A 20,252-nucleotide genomic window follows, 5' to 3' on the forward strand; every position below is an offset into this window, starting at 1 on the left:
CCTCCCAAAAAGAAACCACGGGCTGGTCGGCAGCCGGCGGCACGGAACCGGCCGCCGTGCGCACCACCGGCTGCGCGGCGCTTCGCTGGTCGCTGCAACGAACCGTCCGGTGTCCGCACCTGGCCACCTGCCCGCCAGCCCGTGGCGTCCGCACCTGCCCGCGAGCCGGTTGTGGAGTAGTACCAGATTACCCGTACCGTGCAGTGTCTGCTCCTCGCAAATCACATGTTCGCGCCAGCCAGCAATGCTCCTCGCAGAGGGAAAAGGAAGGGTGTCTGGTTCCTGGTCCCGATCATCATCCACCGGCAATCACTCGCGCAGAGCACGGAGCGGGAGGCCCCATCAATGATAACCCGAAGCTAAAAGCGCAATGCTTCGTCGCGGCTTCAGCTTCTGTTACGTTGGATCACGGAGCAAAGCAGACGGCCTGGCCCCATCACTTGGCAAATCGGAACAAATCCCCGTTGCTTTCCCTCGGTATCGAACAGTAGCTCAGACGTCGCGACAGCCCACAGATCAGCAAATGGAGTCAAATACAAAAGCCATTTCCATTGTAGTACTATATAAGTATATTTTTTTAGAGCCGCGGATGAAGAATAAGAAATTTCGGTGGAGATAGAGGAAAACTACATTGGTACAGTAAGAGCTCCGTGTATGCACAGTTGATCAACCACTCACCATTATCACTCTCTGATCAAAGAATCGTGACAGCCTAAGCAAACTTTGTACATCATGAGGAGGAGAAGAGAGGGGAAAAAATGAGCTTTAATATCCTATCCGGCATTGCCCTTGGCTAGCCTTGATTACGACGCCATCATGGCCGGAGGCACGACGGTGCTGGCGGCCGGGCACACGCTGCCCCGCTCGCCGTCGGCGGCCGAGGCGGCGGCCCACCGGCGGCATATCCTGCCGAGCGACGCGGCCTTGCGGCGTGCGCGGTCCGTGCCGGTGCCCATCAGCTCCCAGATGGCCCACTCCACGCCGGGCACGGCCATCACCTGCGTCACCGCGCGCGCGCCCAGCCGCCGGCACAGGAGCACCAGCGCCGCCGTCGCGTTCTCCCGGCCCCACTCCGTGCCGCGCCGCATCTCGGCCACAAGACGCGCCACGGCGCCGTCGATGCCCACGATCGCCTCCGCGCCGCCGCGCTTCGCCAGCGCGGCCAGCACCGCGGCCGCGGTCTCCTCCTCGCTGATCGCGGACAGCGCCGCCTGCGCGACGCCGGCGTCCACGAGCTTTCCCACGTTCTCCCTCTCGCCCGCCAGCGACAGCAGCGCGGCCAGCGCGTCTTTCTTGGTGCTCGTCGGGCCGGTGCGGACCAGGTGCACGAGCTTCTCCACGATGGACAGGTTCCGGCCGAGGCGGCGCCGGTAGGTGTGGACGGACGCCAGGCTGAGCACGGCGGCCGCCGCATTCTCCTTGGCGCGCCACGTCGCGCCGGAGCTCAGGATGTGGGCGACCGCCTCCACGGCGCCCTCGGCGTGCATGATGCGCTTCTTGTTGGCCTCGAGGATGGAGAGGTTGAGCAGCGCCGTGACGGCGTTCAGCTGCAGCCCGGCGTCCTCGGAGTAGAGCAGGGGCACCAGCAGCGGCACGGCTCCGGCCTCACCGACGAACGCGCGGCTGTCGGCGCCGGTCTTGGACAGCAGCCGGATCTCGTGCACCACGCGGTTGGCCGCGTCAGGGGAGAAACAGATGGCGAGCTTCTTCACGAGGAACGACGCCGTCATGCGCGCCGCCTCCAGCGCGGCCTTGTTCGCGGCCACCGCCTGCGCAGGCTCGCTCTTGCTCGCCTCGCTGCTCTCCATGGCGACGCCGTTCTCCCGGCACCACTTGGCGATGAGGTTCTTGAGCGCCTTGTTGGGCACGAGCTCCAGAACGGTAAGCACCTGCCCTGTCTTGGGGCACGTTGACTTGCCGGAGTCGAACCACCGGAAGATGGACTCCCGGTCGTACGTCTGCCCGCTGGCGACGACGACGGGCTCGCGCATGATATCGAGGGTGATGGGGCAGCGGAAGTCCGGCGGCGGCGCCGGAGGCTCCCCTTCCTCGTCGACCTCGGGGTCCGGCTTGGAATCCGAAGAAGGCCGGGGCGTGGCGCTGAACAGGACGCACTTGGCGTACCGCAGCAGGCCGACGAGCGCGATCATGGCGTCCGTCCACCTCTCCGAGGCGCGGTTTTCACCGATCTCCCGCTCGAGGCTCTCGATCTCTTCGCCGCAGGTCGCCGAGTCGTTGATGCCCACCTCCTCCAGGATCTCCCGCAGCCTCTCCCGCTCCGGCACGATCTCCCGCTCAATCTCCTGTATCAGCGAGAGCACTCTGGCCTTGAGAGCCTGCTCGGCCTGGACCGACACAGACGGCGCGAACCGCCGGCACTGGCGCGACGCGAGGTCGAGTAGGTCCATGACGTCCTCGGCGAGGCCCAGCTCGACGCCCGGCAGGAGGTCGAGCAGCGTGGCCATTTCCTGGTGCAGCTCCCTGACCTCCTCCTCGATCTCGTCCGACTGCAGCAGCAGCCGCATCCGGCTCCGCGCGGCGCAGTCGGCGGCCAACGCCTTGAACCGCTGCAGCACGAGGAGCACCTCGCGGAGGCACAGCGACGCGGACCGGGGCATGCCCTCCTCGGCCGCCGCGGCGCACAGGACGAGGTCGTCGAACGCGGCGGCCAGGAGCCTGGACCGCCTGGTGATGGACGCGAGCGCGGCGCGCAGGAACGGGGCCGGCGTCTCTGCGGCCGTCGCGGACAGGTCCCGCGCCAGGCGGTGCAGCGAGCGCAGCAGCTCCCCGTCGGACGGCGACGGAGGCGTTGCCGGCGCCATGAACTCCGCCGCCGCCGACCAGGAGGAGGAGCAGGCGGCGGGCGGTGACGGCGCGGAGGTCAACACCGCCCGTGGGTTGGGCATGGCCATTGGAGTTGGAACAGCAGCTGCCGAGCGTGGTATAACTAACACCTACAGAAACGGCTGGTTTAGTGGGGATGGCGTGCGTACGATGGCGGAGCGGCGAGGCGAAGACAGAGAAAGAGAGTGGACGAGGGGCTTATAAATGGCGGGCGCGGTAGGCGTGTGCAGATGGCTGATGAGAGCTGGAAGGAATCCCTACCCGCATGAGAGGGTTGCTTTGCTTATCTTTCTACTGTGATGGTTGCGTTTCATGCGCTTAGTTTAATGGTGATGCTCTGATCGGGGTTTAGGTTTAATATATTTCCGGCAGCTCTCTCCGTCTGCGACTGCGAGGGAAGATGATTGGAAAACGGGCTGAGAGCCGTGGGCGGGCGTCGGATGGAGACGGGATGGAGGGCTGGGACGAGAAGTGCTCCCGGATGGGTCGAGGATGACTCAGCCCCGCCTTGATTGGATCACGTCGGCGGCTGGCGGGCTTGAGCGCGGGGAGGGGAAGGCGAAGCATGCAAACAGTGCGTTGACGGCCGACAGCAGGGGGTGAAGGTGCACGAGAATGAGATCCCGCCTATAGTATAGTAGCAGTGGAGGACCATGGCCAGGCCACAGCCAGCATGGGGCTCGCGAGAATCCAAGGGTGCTTCGGTTGTTTAAGTATCGTTTACCTCTCTTTGTTAGTATTAGGCCAGTCTCAATAGCCCGTTTTAATGCACTGTTTCCAAAACAAATCTGCTGACAGAGCATCAATGAAACGAACAATGAAACAACCTCCACAATGCATGAGTTTCACCTTGATGTTTCCAAGGCTGGGCAAAGCATTTAATTACTGCAAAATGATTGGATCACATGCAAGATGGTGAAACGATTTAGTCCTCAGTGGGGATTTCATCATGTTTCACCGCGTGGGAAACAACGCCAGCGGAGTTTCACCATGGTGAAACTACTTCGTTCTCTCTCTTCTTCGTTTCATGCAAAAAGTGCAGTTTTGGTGACATGACGCTCTAATAAATGTGCATAACATCCTGGTGAAACCCCCATTGAGACTGGCCTTACATCTATACTGGGACTTTACACGAAACAACCATACCATATCTTAAGAACATCTCCACTGGAAGCATTGCTTTGCCTGTAGTAAATCCTTGCAGATGGACGGCATGTGTGATATTAAACTCCAGTGTAAGCACAGGTTTTGCTAGGTTAACCGGGATATCATGATGCATCCATGATGGAATGGAATGATCCCAGCGGAGGAATGATCCATCCATGTGAAAAACCCTGTGTTCCACGTACCTTAAGCCCTGTTTAGTTCCCAAAATTTTTCTTTTCATCCCATCACATTGAATTTTAATATTAAATATAAATAAAAAATAACTAATTGTACAGTTTACATGTAATTTGTGAGACGAATCTTTTGAGCCTAAATTGAATCTTTACGCACATGCCGGCATGCATGAAACATTAAATATAAATAAAAATAACTAATTATACAGTTTACATATAATTTATAAGACAAATTTTTTTAGTCTAATTAGTTAATGATTAGACACTAATTATCAAATAAAATGAAAAATACTACATGAGCCAGATCCAAGAAATTTCGCGAAGTAAACAAGACCTTAGCTGTGAGATTAGTAATTACTACTCTCTCGGTTTCAAACTATAAATCAAAGCATTTTAAAGTTTGACCAAAAATATATAGAGAAATATAAAGATTTATGTCATAAATTAGGTACACTATGAAAATATAACTAACAAAGAATCTAATGATACTTGATTGGTACTAAAATTATTATTATTTTGTAATATAAATTTGTTCAAACTTAAAAAAAACTTTTATTCTATAAGATTTTTAGAATAACTTATAATTTGGGACGGAGGGAGTATTACATTTGTTCTGGTCAGAGCAGGCGACTGGTCGATCGAATGTGAATGTGCCTTCGTGGCAGACAACGGCTTCCACATTGAACAGTCCGACTGCCACTTGGATGATTGGATCCGACAATACCGGATATTTTCTACCCGAGCTGAGCGACTAGTAGTAGACAATCAGGCTAACCTGGCTTCCTTCGCCATGTGCTGTTTCCAATCGCATATTATCTTGCTGATGATGATGACACGGTCAGAAATTGAGTTTTCTGCAGAGCAATGTTTCCTTCTTCAATTTTTTTTTCCCATCCAGAAGTCCAGAGTCCAGACAGGGAGTGATACTACAGGCAGCAGCAGCATTCGATAACATCCAAACGCGGGGCCAGACGGATGCAGAAAAAGAACAAGAGCGGTTGCCGCGAACAGTAATTACGGACGGGCGATGCCATGTGGAACAAGCAATCGTCATTTGACTCGATCGGAATTCCAAGCGCACACGCCATTCCGAACAGGCCAGCGAGCTGCGGCCACACGACCCACGTCCACGTCCCACCGCGCCGCCGGCCGGCGCCCGGCTGGTGTGGTCCGACCACCTTTTCACCTGTCCGCCCCGGCTGCCGCCGTTCGGCCATCCGCAACTAGCATGCCGATCCCTTGATCATCTGGAGCAGGTCACCACGCACGCGGTGTCTGATTACTTAGAATTAGATTAGATGTTCGCGCTGGTGCAGGGAACGTGACGACCGATTTCCGCAATTCGCTTCACGTGCGCGTTCTTTTCGGTATCAAGCGGTGGGAGGGCTGACCGCTTTCTTGGGTCTCCTAGTTCGCAGTAAGCGCTGGTCCGCGCCACGAAAGACGAAAGTGACCGCGCGACCGCGGTGGTGGCGAGGCTTTTCGCCGGCTGGCGGCTGGCCGGCGTGTCAGCAGCCACATCAGCGCGCACGACGACGGGTTTGGTTGGTGCTGATCAGGTAGTAAGTGGGCTGGTGACCAGACGGCCGGCAGACGCAGCCGTGCAGCGGCAACATGTCATGGCCTAATACTTTGCATTAACATACGACAGTCCCTTTGCTTCACCTGGCTTTCGTGGATAATCAATTTAAACAGCGCGGACGTGAAATCGATAGCTGCAGGCAGCAGTATCTGAATGTCGATTAACTTTGCAGCGGCGCCTAATTTCATAGCAGCGGTATTGGCTTCCAATATTCTTTCTTAAACTCTGTCTCCGTATCCTCATTTAGTCATTAAAGTAAAGTTGCTATATGTATCTTCCATCCTCCAATAACTCCTCTACACAGAGTCGGCTGCTATCTATCTTTGGTCTGCGAGAAACTTTAGAGGATGACAACGTTTTGAGTCTAGGGTCTGTTTAGTTGGTGTCGTAATTTGTCATATCTAACCTTCAGCAAAATATAGCTATAAAAGAAAGTGTGGTGAGCAAAATAAAAACCACACTTGTGTTAAAGTTTGGTGAGAGAACGAGTCTATAACATGTGGAACAAAGTGTTAGAAAAGTATAGCGAGCCATAGTTGTGAGAAGCAAACAATTGCCGATGAAAATGTGGCATGACTTGTGATCACCAACCAAATAGGCTTCTAATTGAAAAGCTGTTAGAGGAAATTTTCACCAAAATTACTATTTATATTAATATGAAAGGATATAAACAAGCAATTGGAGTCACTTTTAGGCTATCTCTAACAATTTGTCTTAAACACACCCTCTAATTCCTTATTGAAGAGTCATTTGAAAAAAAATATTATACTCTCTCCGTCCCAAAATAACTTTCGTTTGCACTTCTCAAGAAACAACTTTCACTAAATATATATAAGAAATACCGATATTTATGGTATAAGTTAGTATCATTGGAAAGATCTTTGAATCTAGTTTCTTAACAAATTCATTTAGAGATACAAATATTGCACGTATTATCTACAAAACGAGTTAAACTTATGGCACAAAAATCAACAACGACAGTTAACTTGGGATGGAGGTAGTATATATCTTTTCACCCTCAACAGCTTCTCTATATCTATGTGCACCTTGGAGAGTCAATTTCATCCTTCATCTTTGGCTAGCGAGAAACTAGAAATATAGGATGTCAACATTTAGAGATCTAATGGAGGGAGTTGATGGAGGGGATTTTTTCTCGAAATCTCTGCTCGTATTAATATGGAAGGATATAAAGAGACTCTTAGAGTGTCTCCAAGAGTTTTTTTCTTAAACTCACTCTTTAAATCCTCATTTGGAAAACTTGAATAAAACCCGCTATCTATATCTTTTCACCATACAATGAGTTCTCTGTATCTCGTTATCTGCTTCAAAGGGCCATCCTCTTCACTCCATCTCTGGCCGAGAAATCAGAAATAAAGTCCAACAATATTTGAAGGTCTAATTTAAGAAGTTGCTGGATGTTTTTTTCACGAAAAATCTATATCTTATTGATACAGAAGGATATAAAGAGTTTATTGCAATTGTTGTTAGCATGTGCTAGGGGGCTTGTGACTCTTTCCTAGCTAAAGATGGAAACGATCGGATAGTGCCTTCTCCAATAGCATGGTTAATTAGTGGAATTGTTCTGTTAAGTGCCATGAGATTTATAAATTATAAATGTATTTGTGGACACGTTTAATCAAGTATAATAAGATGCTTTTAAAGTTGCAGAACAATTTTTTCCATGAATTTTGTGTAGTCATAGATAAACCATGCATATTTTTTATAGCCACTTGGAGAACTCATAATTCATCTATAAACGCTTTATCACAATAGTTGAGACGCATACACATCATCATCTTATAAAAAATCAATAACAAAATTTCGGGCACTTCTCCCACTAGTACAAAACAAATTCCCATAATTTCTGTCTTGTAGGGTATATACATATGAATTTTTTTCATTTCCGTATTTTTTTTCTAGATTGAGTTTGTAACTCAATTTTTGGTACAAAGTACGTATGCGGATAACCTATGGGTGTGCATCGTTTTATTTTTTTTAACTCCCCTGTATGTTTTTAGGAGGGCTTTCACCTTTGTGGATTGAAGAGAGTGTTTGGAATATTTTTTTTCTATTGAGCATCTCCAACAGTTATGCAATGGGACTTTGCATTCTTGAAATTTGCCAAAAACCTTAAAAATTGCTCTCCAACAGTTTTGCATTTGATTTATGCATTTTGGCAAACTTGGCATTTGATGGACTAAACTTGGCATTTTTGCATAGGCACAATGGCTTGGCAATTTTGATATCCTGAGAATCTTGGACTCTTTGTCATGCCCGTACTCCCCACGTCGCTGTAGTTTCCCGCGATACGACTCCTCCCCGCGCGTGACTCTTTTCTTTCCCCCACGCGCCGCCTCCTTTCTTCGCGCGGGGACGAAGGAGATCCATCGCCGCCTCCTTTTCTTGCAGCGGCGCGAGGCTAGGAGATCCATCACCGCCTCGTTTTGTTGCAGCGACGCGAGCCTAGGAGATCGATCGCAGCGACGAGATCGGAACTCGACGACCTGGACCAAGCGGCGACGTGGACTTGCGGGATGAACACGGCCGCGCGACGTACGAGAGAATTGGCGGCGATGGGCGAAGGAATTGCGCGCGACGGGCGAAGGAATTGCGCACGGAAAAGAAAGTGCCCCGCGACGCACGAGAGAATTTCCCGCGAAGATGAAATATTCCCGGACAAAAATAGTTGGGTCCATTATTTTGGAAAATGCCAAGTCAAAAATGACAAACACTTGGAGATAAACTTATTTTTCCTTTGGCACAACGTTTAGGGACTTGGCAAACTCCAACAAATGACAAATTCCAATTGTATAAGTGTTGGAGATGCTCTTAATCGTGCGTACGTCGAACAGGGACACAAAAGTAAACGTCGGTCGAGTTATTTAAATAGTGGTTGCCATGCAATGCAATATTCTGCACACGTCTACTGATTTCATTGTCAGATATTCCCTTATTTCTTTTCCACCTATATTTCTGCTCTCTCTGTTGCGGTGGTTATAGCAGACGTTGAATATTGTTAGTCAAATTGTGCGTTTTATTTTTATCCTACGAATGATTGTACTATTTTGTGGTATAAATGTATAACTATAGGGGGGTCCCTGATGTTGCACCTAATCTATCATTAAAGAAATTTTAGTGGAGCCAATTAGGCACCTAATCATGACACTGTGAGCTTGCATGCGTTTCTTCATCTTTAAGAAGCCATCAATACCTATATCTGTACTGTACCTTTGTTTCCCCCCGATCAGTACTTATCAGTACTCGCACACTGTCATCAATTAGACGCCACCAGATAAAGGTTCGTTTCTATAGCACCCATCATCACAAAAGGGAAAAAAAAAGGAGAACAATACGTAATAACCATCCATTGATATTCCTAGCCTCGCTGAAAAGCCAAACCCACAACAAATACTACTCCTACTATTGCAAAAATATCTCTACTGCTGAAAAAGTGAAAAGCCAGACCCACAACAAATGTTTGCCCAACTGTTTTTCCTCTTGGCTGCATCTGGGTGAAGGGAAAGCTTGTACAGAACCAGCAACTCCTACCAAGAAACAACTTCCTGATACTTGAGAGGGAGAGAGAGAGAGAGAGAGAAGGGACAGGTGTATGGACGGGAGAATAACTGGGGGGCTCGTCGGACGTCGGTACTGACGGTATCGGTACATGATAACAAGAAATCTTGCACGACGCTTATGGGTAGCCCCATCCCCCGTATCAATCTCCAGGGTGTCATGGTCATGGATACACCTTTTAGGTAGAGCAGTCGGAGGAGACGGCTGGGCGTGCATGCATGTACCTGTACTGCCTGCCTGTACCCTACTATACTAACACAGAAAAAGGGCTGACCCGATCAAGACAATTTTTGTAGCAGTTGCGAGTACGTAGACCGGACTCCGGCCCGGAGTAGTTGCATCGGCACGAGTGGCACTGCCAGGGGGCGGAGCCAGGATTTGAACATAGGGGGGCCGTGCAAATCAAAAACAATCATGTGTGTCAAAATATTACATGACAAAGGTGTACATAGCACCAAAATAAATATTTGCGACAAAAAAGCAGAAAAAATAAAGAGAAATTAATTATTCTCAAGCCCCTAACCTTTACCTGATCAATCTATTTCTTTGGCCAGGAAAAGAATCACAGTAAAACAAGTAGTTAAACGGGGGCAAAATTAATTAGTACTAGATCCTAACATCAAATGACAAACAATCAGTTACATATCTTTTAGCCTCAGACAAGGCGATCACTTAAACGGGTAAAATGGTCATTTAAATAGAAGGTTAAACCAAAACACCATACCACTGTTAGTGTTTAAAAGTTGAGTACACGTACTTAATGACCATTTAGAATTTAGACGAATAATGATAGAAACATAGGAGATAAGAAAGATAATAGGAAGACTAATGCTAAATAATATAGATCCCATTGTTGGAGATCAATTCAAAAGGATTCAACAAAAAAAACGCTGATTTTCAATTAACTAGCTAATTAGAGTGTGTGGTAGGAGACAAACTAATGTTTGATAGGCAATAATAAAAATAAAAAATATGAAGAAAATATTAGAAAGATCTAGATTTTATTTATATAAGAAACTATTAGAGATCAATATGAAATAAGAATAAAAATCTTAGTACAGATAATATCATTATAACTAGTTAATTAGACAATTAAGCACCTAATTTAGAGTATGTATTAAGGGAGTTATGAGAAAGTTGGGGGGTGCCAGGCCCCCCTCAGCCCCCCCCTTCCCTCCGCCACTAGGCACTGCTGCAGGAAAAACATCTCGGCGCGCGTCGTTGGCGGTGCAGCCGCGAGCTAGGCGCGGAGCATAGGGCTGGGGCGCGGCAGCGGCAGGTAGACGATATGCTGCTGCCGCGAAGGAGGAAATGGTGGAGCGGGCGCAGGTGCGTGCAGCGCCGCAGTGGAGCCGTTAAAGTTTTCCAAGTGCCTGGCCGCCCCGACACCGCCGTGGCCCATGGGGAAGGGAAGAGACACCTCACCGGACGAAAGAATCCGGGTCCGGGCCGAGCAAATTGCCAAATTGGCGTGCCGCGTGCGCTGGGACCCCCGACCCGTGGCTGTGGCTTTGCTCACCAATCGCCGCCTCTGTGTTTTGTCGCCCGTGTCAGCGTACGCACGTCGGCCTCGGCGAATGCCCCTCTCCATTGAAGGCCGCGCTCGCAGTCCGAGCTGGACCGATAAGCTCCGCATCTGGTTTTCGTTTTTGGTCTGTTTCGCCCACGGCGCGACCCCGCCCAGGCGCCCACTGTATGGGCAGAAGTGCTCGTCGGACCGAGCAGCCAGCAGGCGACGCCCACGCCGCGCGCATCGATTCTCCTCGCGCCGGAATTAGATGCGCCCTTAAGGTTTGATAGGTTTGTGGTAGACGGGAAGACCATTTTGTTTCAGCATCAAAGCCATGTGTGGCCCATGTGAACGTGGACGGAAGGAGTGGTCTTATTTAGTTCACCCTAAAATCTAAATTTTTTTAAATTTTTTATAATATCGAATTTTACGACACTAGAGTATTAATATAGATAAAAAAATAACTAATTGTATAATTTATCTATAATTTACGATCTGAATCTATATACAAATGAAAATGTTATAGTGTCAAAATTCAAAAAAGATTTTATATTTAAACAAGTCCAGACTAGGGAACAATGAGTGTGCCAGCGTGGAATGGTACACTACTGCTCCGTCTAACACTAGTCGTATTAGGTTATGCTGGGACGGATAGGGCACCAACATTATGTCAACAAGGTGGCATTAAGTATTTATTGCTGCTAAAAAAAATAGACAATAGACATTGTGCGGCTCCACCACAAGAGCCCGCCATAAAAAAAAATCACCTTAATTAAGCTTAAGATGCATCCATGAGAAATAAAATAACATTTCTTTCACAAAGAGGGACATGTTCATACAGTTTATAAGTTGCTTATGATCAAATAAGTCGAAAATTAAGAGCTAATAACAAGTGTTTGGCCACGTTTCTCCTCCCACAACCTTCATTTATACTATAACACATAATAAGCTGAATAACATCTCAGCAGGAAACAATAACTCCTCTTGTTTTCCTCAAAAAAAATATGTTTCATGTTTGGAGTTGGAGAAACGACGCATCGATACCCTGTGCCTGCCACATCCAAAGTGTCCTGCGTCCAGCGCATGTGGTGGGAGGGATTAGCTAACCGGACCAACCGATCTGCATTTTTCTACTTTAGCCGTTTAGCGGCACACGTATAGCCTCAGCAACAACAAAAAAATGCTAACACTAGCCTAGCAGATTGATCAGGAACAAAACTCGCGGTCGATCACATCAATGCAACCTTACATGGACCATCTAGAAGGCCCTCTGGCAGGTCGTGTCCTTTCCAAATGGCATGTGGTTTTAGCGTAGGACAAGGACACAAGAGAGGAACCGGATACGAGTGCGTTGAGCAGCAGGGCATTAGGTCTGCTGTCTCTGGTAGGCCTATAAATGGCGGTCGAATTAAGAAAGGGGCCAATGGGGGGGCCATTTGGGTCCGGTCCAAAATAGCCCGATCGCGAAAGGCCAACGGCAGTCCGGTTGCTTTTGTTTTGTAACTAGCGCACTCCACGGTCTAAAAAGAAAGTAGAGATGGGTATGGGTCCGGCCGGTGTGCTGCTGGCTAAGGTCGACGACCCAGAACAAAACGTACACCGTGGAGCTGGAGCATCCCGCTGCCCGGCGACGTGCCACCAACCTCGCAGTCGCATGCACCACGTTAGACGGTTAGAGGTCCGTGTCCCCCTCGCCAGGAGGACCTACAGTAAATGTAACGGGCAGTGACCCCTGCAAGACGTGCACATGATTGGTCCGTGTCAGGGATGAGGGACGGCATCCAGGTCACCAGGTGACATGGTGGTAAACTATATGCAAAGCGACTGCTGTCCACGTGATTTAATTTCGTTCAGGTGCAGAAGCAATGTACCGTACCACTACGCCTACGGTGCAAAATTCTCATACTCCTATGAGGACGAGTATCCAAAATGCCTGCCAAGAGCAGGCTGACACGGCCGTGCACGCGTGCGAGCTGCGAGGCCCGGCCGTGCACGTGCCGGTGAGGTCAAACAGCATGCCGTGCCACGGGCCACGGCTGCTGCCGTGTTACGTGCAAAACGGTCAGTGCCGTACTGCTAGGTAGATCCGATCAAGGGTGAGTATAAGTATTACATATAGACTTTACGAAAGTAAATATAAAAATTAAAATTAATTTGCGAAATAAATTTATTAAAACTAATTGATCCATAATTTGATAATATAGTGCTACTATAAACCTATGCTAATCTATAAAAATACCCAAGCACGGACAACGGAATAGCACGAGACGAGACCGACCGCGTCGTACTGCGACTCCCCAATAACCTTCTACCAGGACCGTGGCGCACATGCAAACGTGCTCCGCGGGGAGAAGACGCTGCGACTCGATCGCGAGCGTGCAGCATGTTCGTTTGTACACGTACTGCAAAAGTAGCTACGGCAAAGAAAATGATTCGCGGACCGGCGTATCGTATGGACTATGGAATCCAGCTAGCTACAGGAGTACGACAGGCACGACGATGAAGCATTGCCGTTGCCGATGCCAGTGCCCCTGCTGTTCAGCTGGATCTCGGCAGCAGCCAGAGGACACCCTGCGATGTTGACCACCGCTGACCGCCCCAATGCCGATGCCGTCCTCCTGTCACTCACCACGGACGGACCGAATGCGTTTCGCCATTCCGAGAAAAGCACATCACGCGGCCCGTGCACGTATCTGGACGTACGCAGCTGCGCCAGGCTAGTGTGCTGCCCTCCCTCCATCTCCATGCCCGGCCAATGCAATGCTGCTGCCGCCTACTACGCTCCTCTCCTGGTCGGTTGAAGAGCATGCAGCCAGCTAGGCTCCAAGTTCAGGGGGGCAAGCTAGCTAGCAGTCGCCAGCCGGGGGGCGTGTGGTAACCGATGAGATGAACAGGTGCGCGGATATGATGCAGCGCGGCACGACGACAGGCTTTGTTTAGTTTCCAAAAAGTTTTATAAAAAATTTTAAATTCTCCGTCATATCGAATCTTGCGGCACATATATAGAGTATTAAATATATATAAAAAATAAAAACTAATTATACAATTTAACTGTAATTTGTGAGACGAATCTTTTGAGCCTAGTTAGTCCATAATTAGACAATATTTGTAAAATAAAAACGAAAGTGCTACAGTACCTAAAATCCTAAAATTTTGAAAACTGAACAAGGTCTTAGTTGTTAGTTGGTGATTTTTTTGGCTTAGACTACTGTAGCACTTTCGTTTACATATAATAATTATTGTTCAATCAGAGACTAACTAATGTTAAAAGATTTGTCTCGTAAATTACATGCCGTGTAATTAGTTTTTATTTTCATTTAAATTTAATACTCCATATATGTTTTTAAAGATTTAATATGACAAGGATTTCTGAAAATTTTTGGAACTAAAAAAGGCCTTATTTATGCATCGATGCGCTGCTGATCCAGTGCCGTCGGTGTTTCAAACAGTTTTGACTGTTGTCAGCGTATGGAGGAGGCTGAGCTGCGGAGTTCACAAGTTGTGAAAACTCGACGCCCGTTTTTGACTTTTGGATTTTGAGGATGTGGCAGCACAAGCTTGTGAGCTAAAATAAAAGGGAGTTCCCAACACAAGAAGGCAGCCAAGGCCCAAAATATCTCGGGGGGTCTTTAGCTTTGGCCCATATATATTTTAGGAAACGCAGAACATTAAGCCCAGAATCGTTCAGTTACCATCGGACTTCGTGGTTCCCAATGTAATATAGCAACCTCAAGCACCACCGATCGCCGGCGCTTCGACGCCGCGACGGCGACGCTCAGTTTCCGTCTGACTTCGTCGTTGATGCTTGATGCGCTTTGGTGCCTCCGCGGAGTAGAGTTGAGGGGAGGCAACGCGAATGAGCAATGCTACAGTATTCTTTTTTTTTTTGGAAAAAGAGGAGAACCTCTGCTTCTTTTAAGAAAGCATAGTACTCCCTCCATCTAAATTGTAAGTCATTTTCAAAAATCTTGGAGAGTAAAACTTTTCTAAGTTTGACTAAATTTATGTTATAAAATAATAATTATTATGGTACTAACTTAAGTACCATTAGATTCTTTCTTAATTATATTTTATAGTATATTCATTTTACGTTACAAATCTTAGTATTTTTCTCTATAATTTTGGTCAAACGTGAAAATGCTTTGACTCTCCAAGATTCTTAGAATGACTTACAATTTGGGATGGAGGGAGTATCAGTTTACAGACTAGGGCAACCAGTTTCCAACTCCAACACAGAAAAAGCTAGACCATTCAGAATTACAAGCCCAAGGGCTAAGCCAAGCCACACCTAATGAACATACTCAAATCTCAACTACGTCTGTAAGCATAACAGTAGTCGGCCTAAACTGCTTCATCCATTCAATGATATATTGATTCCTTCACGCTTCCAAGCCGTTCTCTGTCCTTCCCCAGAAGAAGAATTGCCCATTTCTGCAGGAACGATAAGGCAATATGCATCGCATCAGTTGGAGCTTTAGGAAACTTTTTTTCAATAGCCATCCCGTTCCACAGCGCCCATGTAAACCCTGCAAACAAGAACATAAGCAATCTATTCGCCTCATAACCAATCTTCAGTAAGCTCTTTTAAGGATCTTGGAGTATGAGAAAGATGGAAGACTTCCTTGGGCCCTGTTTGGGCTGGTTCAGGAATCTCCTTTTAAGGCACTGATACTACTTTGATTCAGATATACGTGGATGATATCGTCTTCGTTGATTCAGATATACGTGGATGATATCGTCTTCGGTGGCTCTTCTCATATATTTGTTGGCAAGTTTGTAGAAACTATGAGCAGAGAATTTGAGATGAGCATGATGGGCGAGTTGACGTTCTTTCTTGGTTTACAAATCAAGCAAACTCGAGAAGGGACGTATGTGCACCAAGGCAAGTACACCAAGGATGTACTCAAAGAAGTTTGATATGGGTGAGGCCAAAGCCTCTTTTGACGCTCATGTCAACTATGACAACCCTGGATATGGATAAAGAAGGAGAAGTTGTGGACCAGAAGGAGTACCGAAGCGGTGATCGAGCCGTTGCTGTACTTGACAATGATGGGACCGGACATCCAGTTCGAGTATGCTTGTGCGCGCGCTTTTAGTCTTTGCTGCGCACATCTCATCGTCAAGCCGTCAAGCGGATCTCGAGGTACCTTCATTTCACACCCGAGTTCGGTCTTTGGTTTTCAGCTTCTTCCTCTCTTTCTCTTGCGGCTATTTCCGATGCGGATTATGCCGGCTGTCGCGTTGAGCAAAAGTCTATGTCGGGGACTTGCTAATTTCTTAAAGCTTCTCTTGTGTCTTGGTCCTCTCGCAAGCAGTGCACAATTGCTCAATCTTCTCTTGTGATAACTATACACCACTTTGAAGCCAAAATGACTTAACAACAAAACTAATCACTCAGGAAAGTTTCAATATTGACAGGCTCTATGATGAATTCTAGTGGTATGGGTGGATATGAAAATTCGCATCGACGGGAATGGTTAGGGCAACCTTTTTAACTTTGGATGCGTTTTGGACTCTGGAGCAAGTATAGTGTAGCTATCACACCAGTAGATCCATCGATTGGTGATGACTTGACAGAACTCTCCAACGCAACAGTCGTCCTTACCGTGCATGCTGTGAGGTCACTTTCTCTTGGAAAATATGCTCCTCCCGGTCCGGATCCCGGACCATGGCTTGGCGCAACATGTAACCGGCGCCATCGTCCATCGACGTCCGTCCTTGCTCCTAGCTAGCTAGCTTGACCTTCCAAGGACCGGGTACACGTGCATGACAACGTGGACTGCTCTTGGATTGTTTGCCATTGGAGAGAGCACAATTGATGAATTGAAGAAGGCCTTAGACCAACCATTAACGTTTGTCGGCAATACTGTGATATCACGAGAGACGTTGCCGAGTACCGGCTGATGGTCCACGTTGCTGTCAATTAACGTGCAGACAGGGTACGTACTCTCCACATCGCAAGTAGTACTCCGTACACCTCCACCTCGTTACACGTGCGGTGCACATTGATCTAATGCTCATCCCCTTCGAACCCAACAGGCTAAACACTGAGTTTTGTTACTCCTACTCGAGTCGTGGCGGTGACGGCAATCGTACCCATAGGTGGCATGAGAACGGAGCAGCCGCATCGTACAGTACGTACGTCGCCCATTCGGCCGGACGATACTGTTGCGCCACATGGCTACTGGACCTTGACAATTTTGTGCCAGGCCGTTAGCCACACCTTCACATCTGACGAAAATGACCGCAGGCGCGTCGGAACAACTCCGATGGGACGCAACCCGTGGAGGTGGAGGTTCCGTCTATTCTCGGGTGTACCCACCGCGGCGGGTACGGCGGCCAGTGGCCAGTAGGCAGTGGTTTTTGCCTTCCGGTTCCGGCCCTTCCTCCCCAGTGGCTGCGGCTCAAGACCGGCAGTCCCAGCTGCAGCTCGGCGTGAGTGCTTGAGGGGTGACCTCGCGTGCGGCGCGAGTGGACGGGTCAATGCTGCGGGCCGGGCGCGTACACACACGGCGGAATCGTCGCCGAGCCGATCCAGATCTCGCTGGCGACGTCTGCTCGGTCCTCGGGCCTTGGGCCGACCAGTGGCGTCGCTCTCGCTCGGTCGCTGCCCTCCTGTTCCTCGACGAGACCCAACTGCGTCGTCGCGCGCCGCCGATGGACCGTGACTAGACGACGACGACGACGGACGGTTGAGCGAACTTGGTACGCCGCTCGAACAACGACGAATAACGACGGGTGCCGCGACAGGGCCATTGCATATGCCTTGGCAAGCGGTACCGACGATGAGGATCGTCAGAAGCTTGGATCCAAGACTGTTCTGAATCTGTTCAGTTGAGGACTCAAAACTCTCCACACATCGTAAAGTCGCAGCTCCAGTGTCACAGCTGAACTGGGAAGCAAGTTTGATTGGCTTGTCCACGGTTCGAGAGCCGAAGTATAAACACTGATTGTCTTAGGCTCCCACACTAAGGCCTTGTTTAGTTACTTGGCGAAATGTTTTCGCAACACTGTAGCACTTTCGTTTGTTTGTGATAATTATTGTCCAATCATATACTAACTAGGCTCAAAAGATTCGTCTCGTAAATTTCGACCAAACTGTGCAATTAGTTTTAATTTATATTTATATTTAATACTCTATGTATGCGTCTAAATATTCGATGTGACGGAGAATTTTGAAAAAGTTTTTATATTTTGGGTGGAAGTAAACAAGGCCTAAATAAGAAAACCTTTGCTGCCGAACAGAACAGTTCTCTCCTGCCTCTATATATTCTGTTATATTGTGTTTGAATCATACCTGGGGTTCAACTTTAGAATTTGACACCGGGATTCTAAACTTCTAATGTTATAAAGTGCGCATGATTCGCTGTTTGATACCAACAGTTTAATTTATACTCGTGCATTGGAGTTGCTCTAGGTCAGATGTGCGTATGGATACGTATCAAGAATTCACGGCAGATGCACACGATTGGTCCATAAAGACTGTCACCTGTGATTCCCTCCCCTTTCGCATGCACGTCCGTATGGCCCGATCGAAGGACAACTCACCAGACATCACGCAACCGCAGATCCGCTGCATTCCTCGTTCTTTGCTACGTGTGTGCCTGCCCATTGTAAAGGGGACCTGTGTAAACTGTAATCCGTAAAGCCTGCTGATCAAAGGACACTGTTACGAGCGCGATTCATACAGCACAGTGTTAGGCGACAAGCAATCTTGGGATGCCTGAACATAGCCGCAGAGTCCACTAACCGATGCGTGCCCTATCCTCGCGTTGCTTGCTTCACACAAGCTCCCACCTGCTCCGGCTCTTCTCTCTTGGACATTGTCGCCGATTATTCGCCCATCCTAAGGAGCCATGGAACTGCTTGGTAGAACATGCCCAAAGAAACACAGTAGCCATTTTCCCTTTCATTTTCAACCAAGATCGGCTCATATAAGGGAAAGCACGGCGAAACCATAAGCAACTGGAGCTCTTGTTACACACTGATGCACGGTCCACGCATGCACAACAACAACCTTAAACTATACTTGGCCAAACGGGCGGCCCGACTCTGGCACTATACGGCACTATGCGGCACAATGTCTATAGTGCTGTGCTGTTTCGGGCTATCGTGCCAAACTCTCGGCCCAGACACGGCACTATGGCTCGTTAACCGTGCCGTGTCGTGTCGATAGGCACAGTGGCCCATCATGCCCGTGCTGGCCCATGGCTTCGGAAGAAGTCGAGAAGCTCACTGCGCCCTGCCTCAAGGAGAAGACGAGCGCCACCGCTGTCGTATAGTCAGGCGGGAGAAAGAGTGGCCGCAGCAAGGATGCATCTGCGCCGCCGACTAGAAAGTTAGGGTTTGGAAGGGTTATGTGATGTTTATATAGATAGCTCAGAATATATTCAATGGTCGTGATCTATCCTCAAAGCATCAGACGATGGAAATAATCGTGCCAGCGTCGTGCCAGCCTATTAACCGTGCCGTGCCCGTGCCGGCACTGCGGGCTGAAGTTGCGGCCCAGGCACGACACTACCATCGAGCCGTGCCGTGGCTGGACCGTGCTTTTTAGTGTCGTACTCGGGCCGACCTATCGTGTTAGCGCTAGATGGAAATATATACCTTAAACCCTGAACATCATCATCATTCGTCACCAGTGCCTCCTATATCATTATATGCAAATCCAAATCGAATCTAGGGTTGAACATGTGCTACTTTCTCATCACCTTGTTTAGTTTCCAAAGAATTTTAAGATTCTCTGTCACATCAAAACTTTATGTATGAAATATTAAATATAGATAAAAAATATAACTAATTGCTTAGTTTATCTATAATTTGCGAGACGAATCTTTTGAGCCTACTTAGTCTATAATTAGATAATAACTATTAAATACTGTTGATGCAAAGCTGATCTGCAAACACAAAGGGCTAATACCCGATTCAAACGTTAAGGCGTGCCAGCTGATTTGACCTTACTATCGGCAAAGGTGATAACTCGAATACTTTAGTCCTGACAACAGCGATGCGCCCGGATGTCACGGCTAAGAGGTACTCACGCGGAACTCGAGAACACGCCGAGCTTAAGTCGACGAATTCCTAAGAACTCGTAACAAAAGGAAAAAGTATGACGAAGTCGTCGAAAAGTAGATGCTGGAATATGAGTAAAAACGTATGTTTGATTGATTGATAGATCGATCATTACAAAGCCCTAGGGTCCATATTTATACCCTGTTCAAAGAGCTATAACTAAACACGACCAGAATTCGAATTCCAAATTACACGGAATCCGCATACAAAACGATTTAAACAAATAAGGAAATAACTCAGTTATCCCTCGTGACAAACTGAAACTCTTCCACAACCCGATCAGCAGCTTCCAGACTCCCTCTCTGTATCATCGGCAGACTCTTTCGCC

The 20,252-nt window shown here is 48.4% G+C and overlaps 1 protein-coding gene across 1 annotated transcript; it reads right to left on the minus strand.

The window, feature by feature from the left end:
* Positions 535-3,482, minus strand: LOC8057721 (U-box domain-containing protein 16). The gene has a single exon (XM_002458648.2). The coding sequence runs from the start codon at positions 2,910-2,912 to the stop codon at positions 804-806; it is 2,109 nt and encodes a 702-aa protein (XP_002458693.2). The 5' UTR covers positions 2,913-3,482; the 3' UTR covers positions 535-803.

This window comes from Sorghum bicolor, chromosome 3, assembly GCF_000003195.3.
Source record: "Sorghum bicolor cultivar BTx623 chromosome 3, Sorghum_bicolor_NCBIv3, whole genome shotgun sequence".
NCBI lineage: Eukaryota > Viridiplantae > Streptophyta > Magnoliopsida > Poales > Poaceae > Sorghum > Sorghum bicolor.

Coding starts and splice junctions, on each gene's coding strand:
- LOC8057721 (XM_002458648.2), bottom strand. CDS start 2,912: ATGGCCATGCCCAACCCACGGGCGGTGTTGACCTCCGCGCCGTCACCG.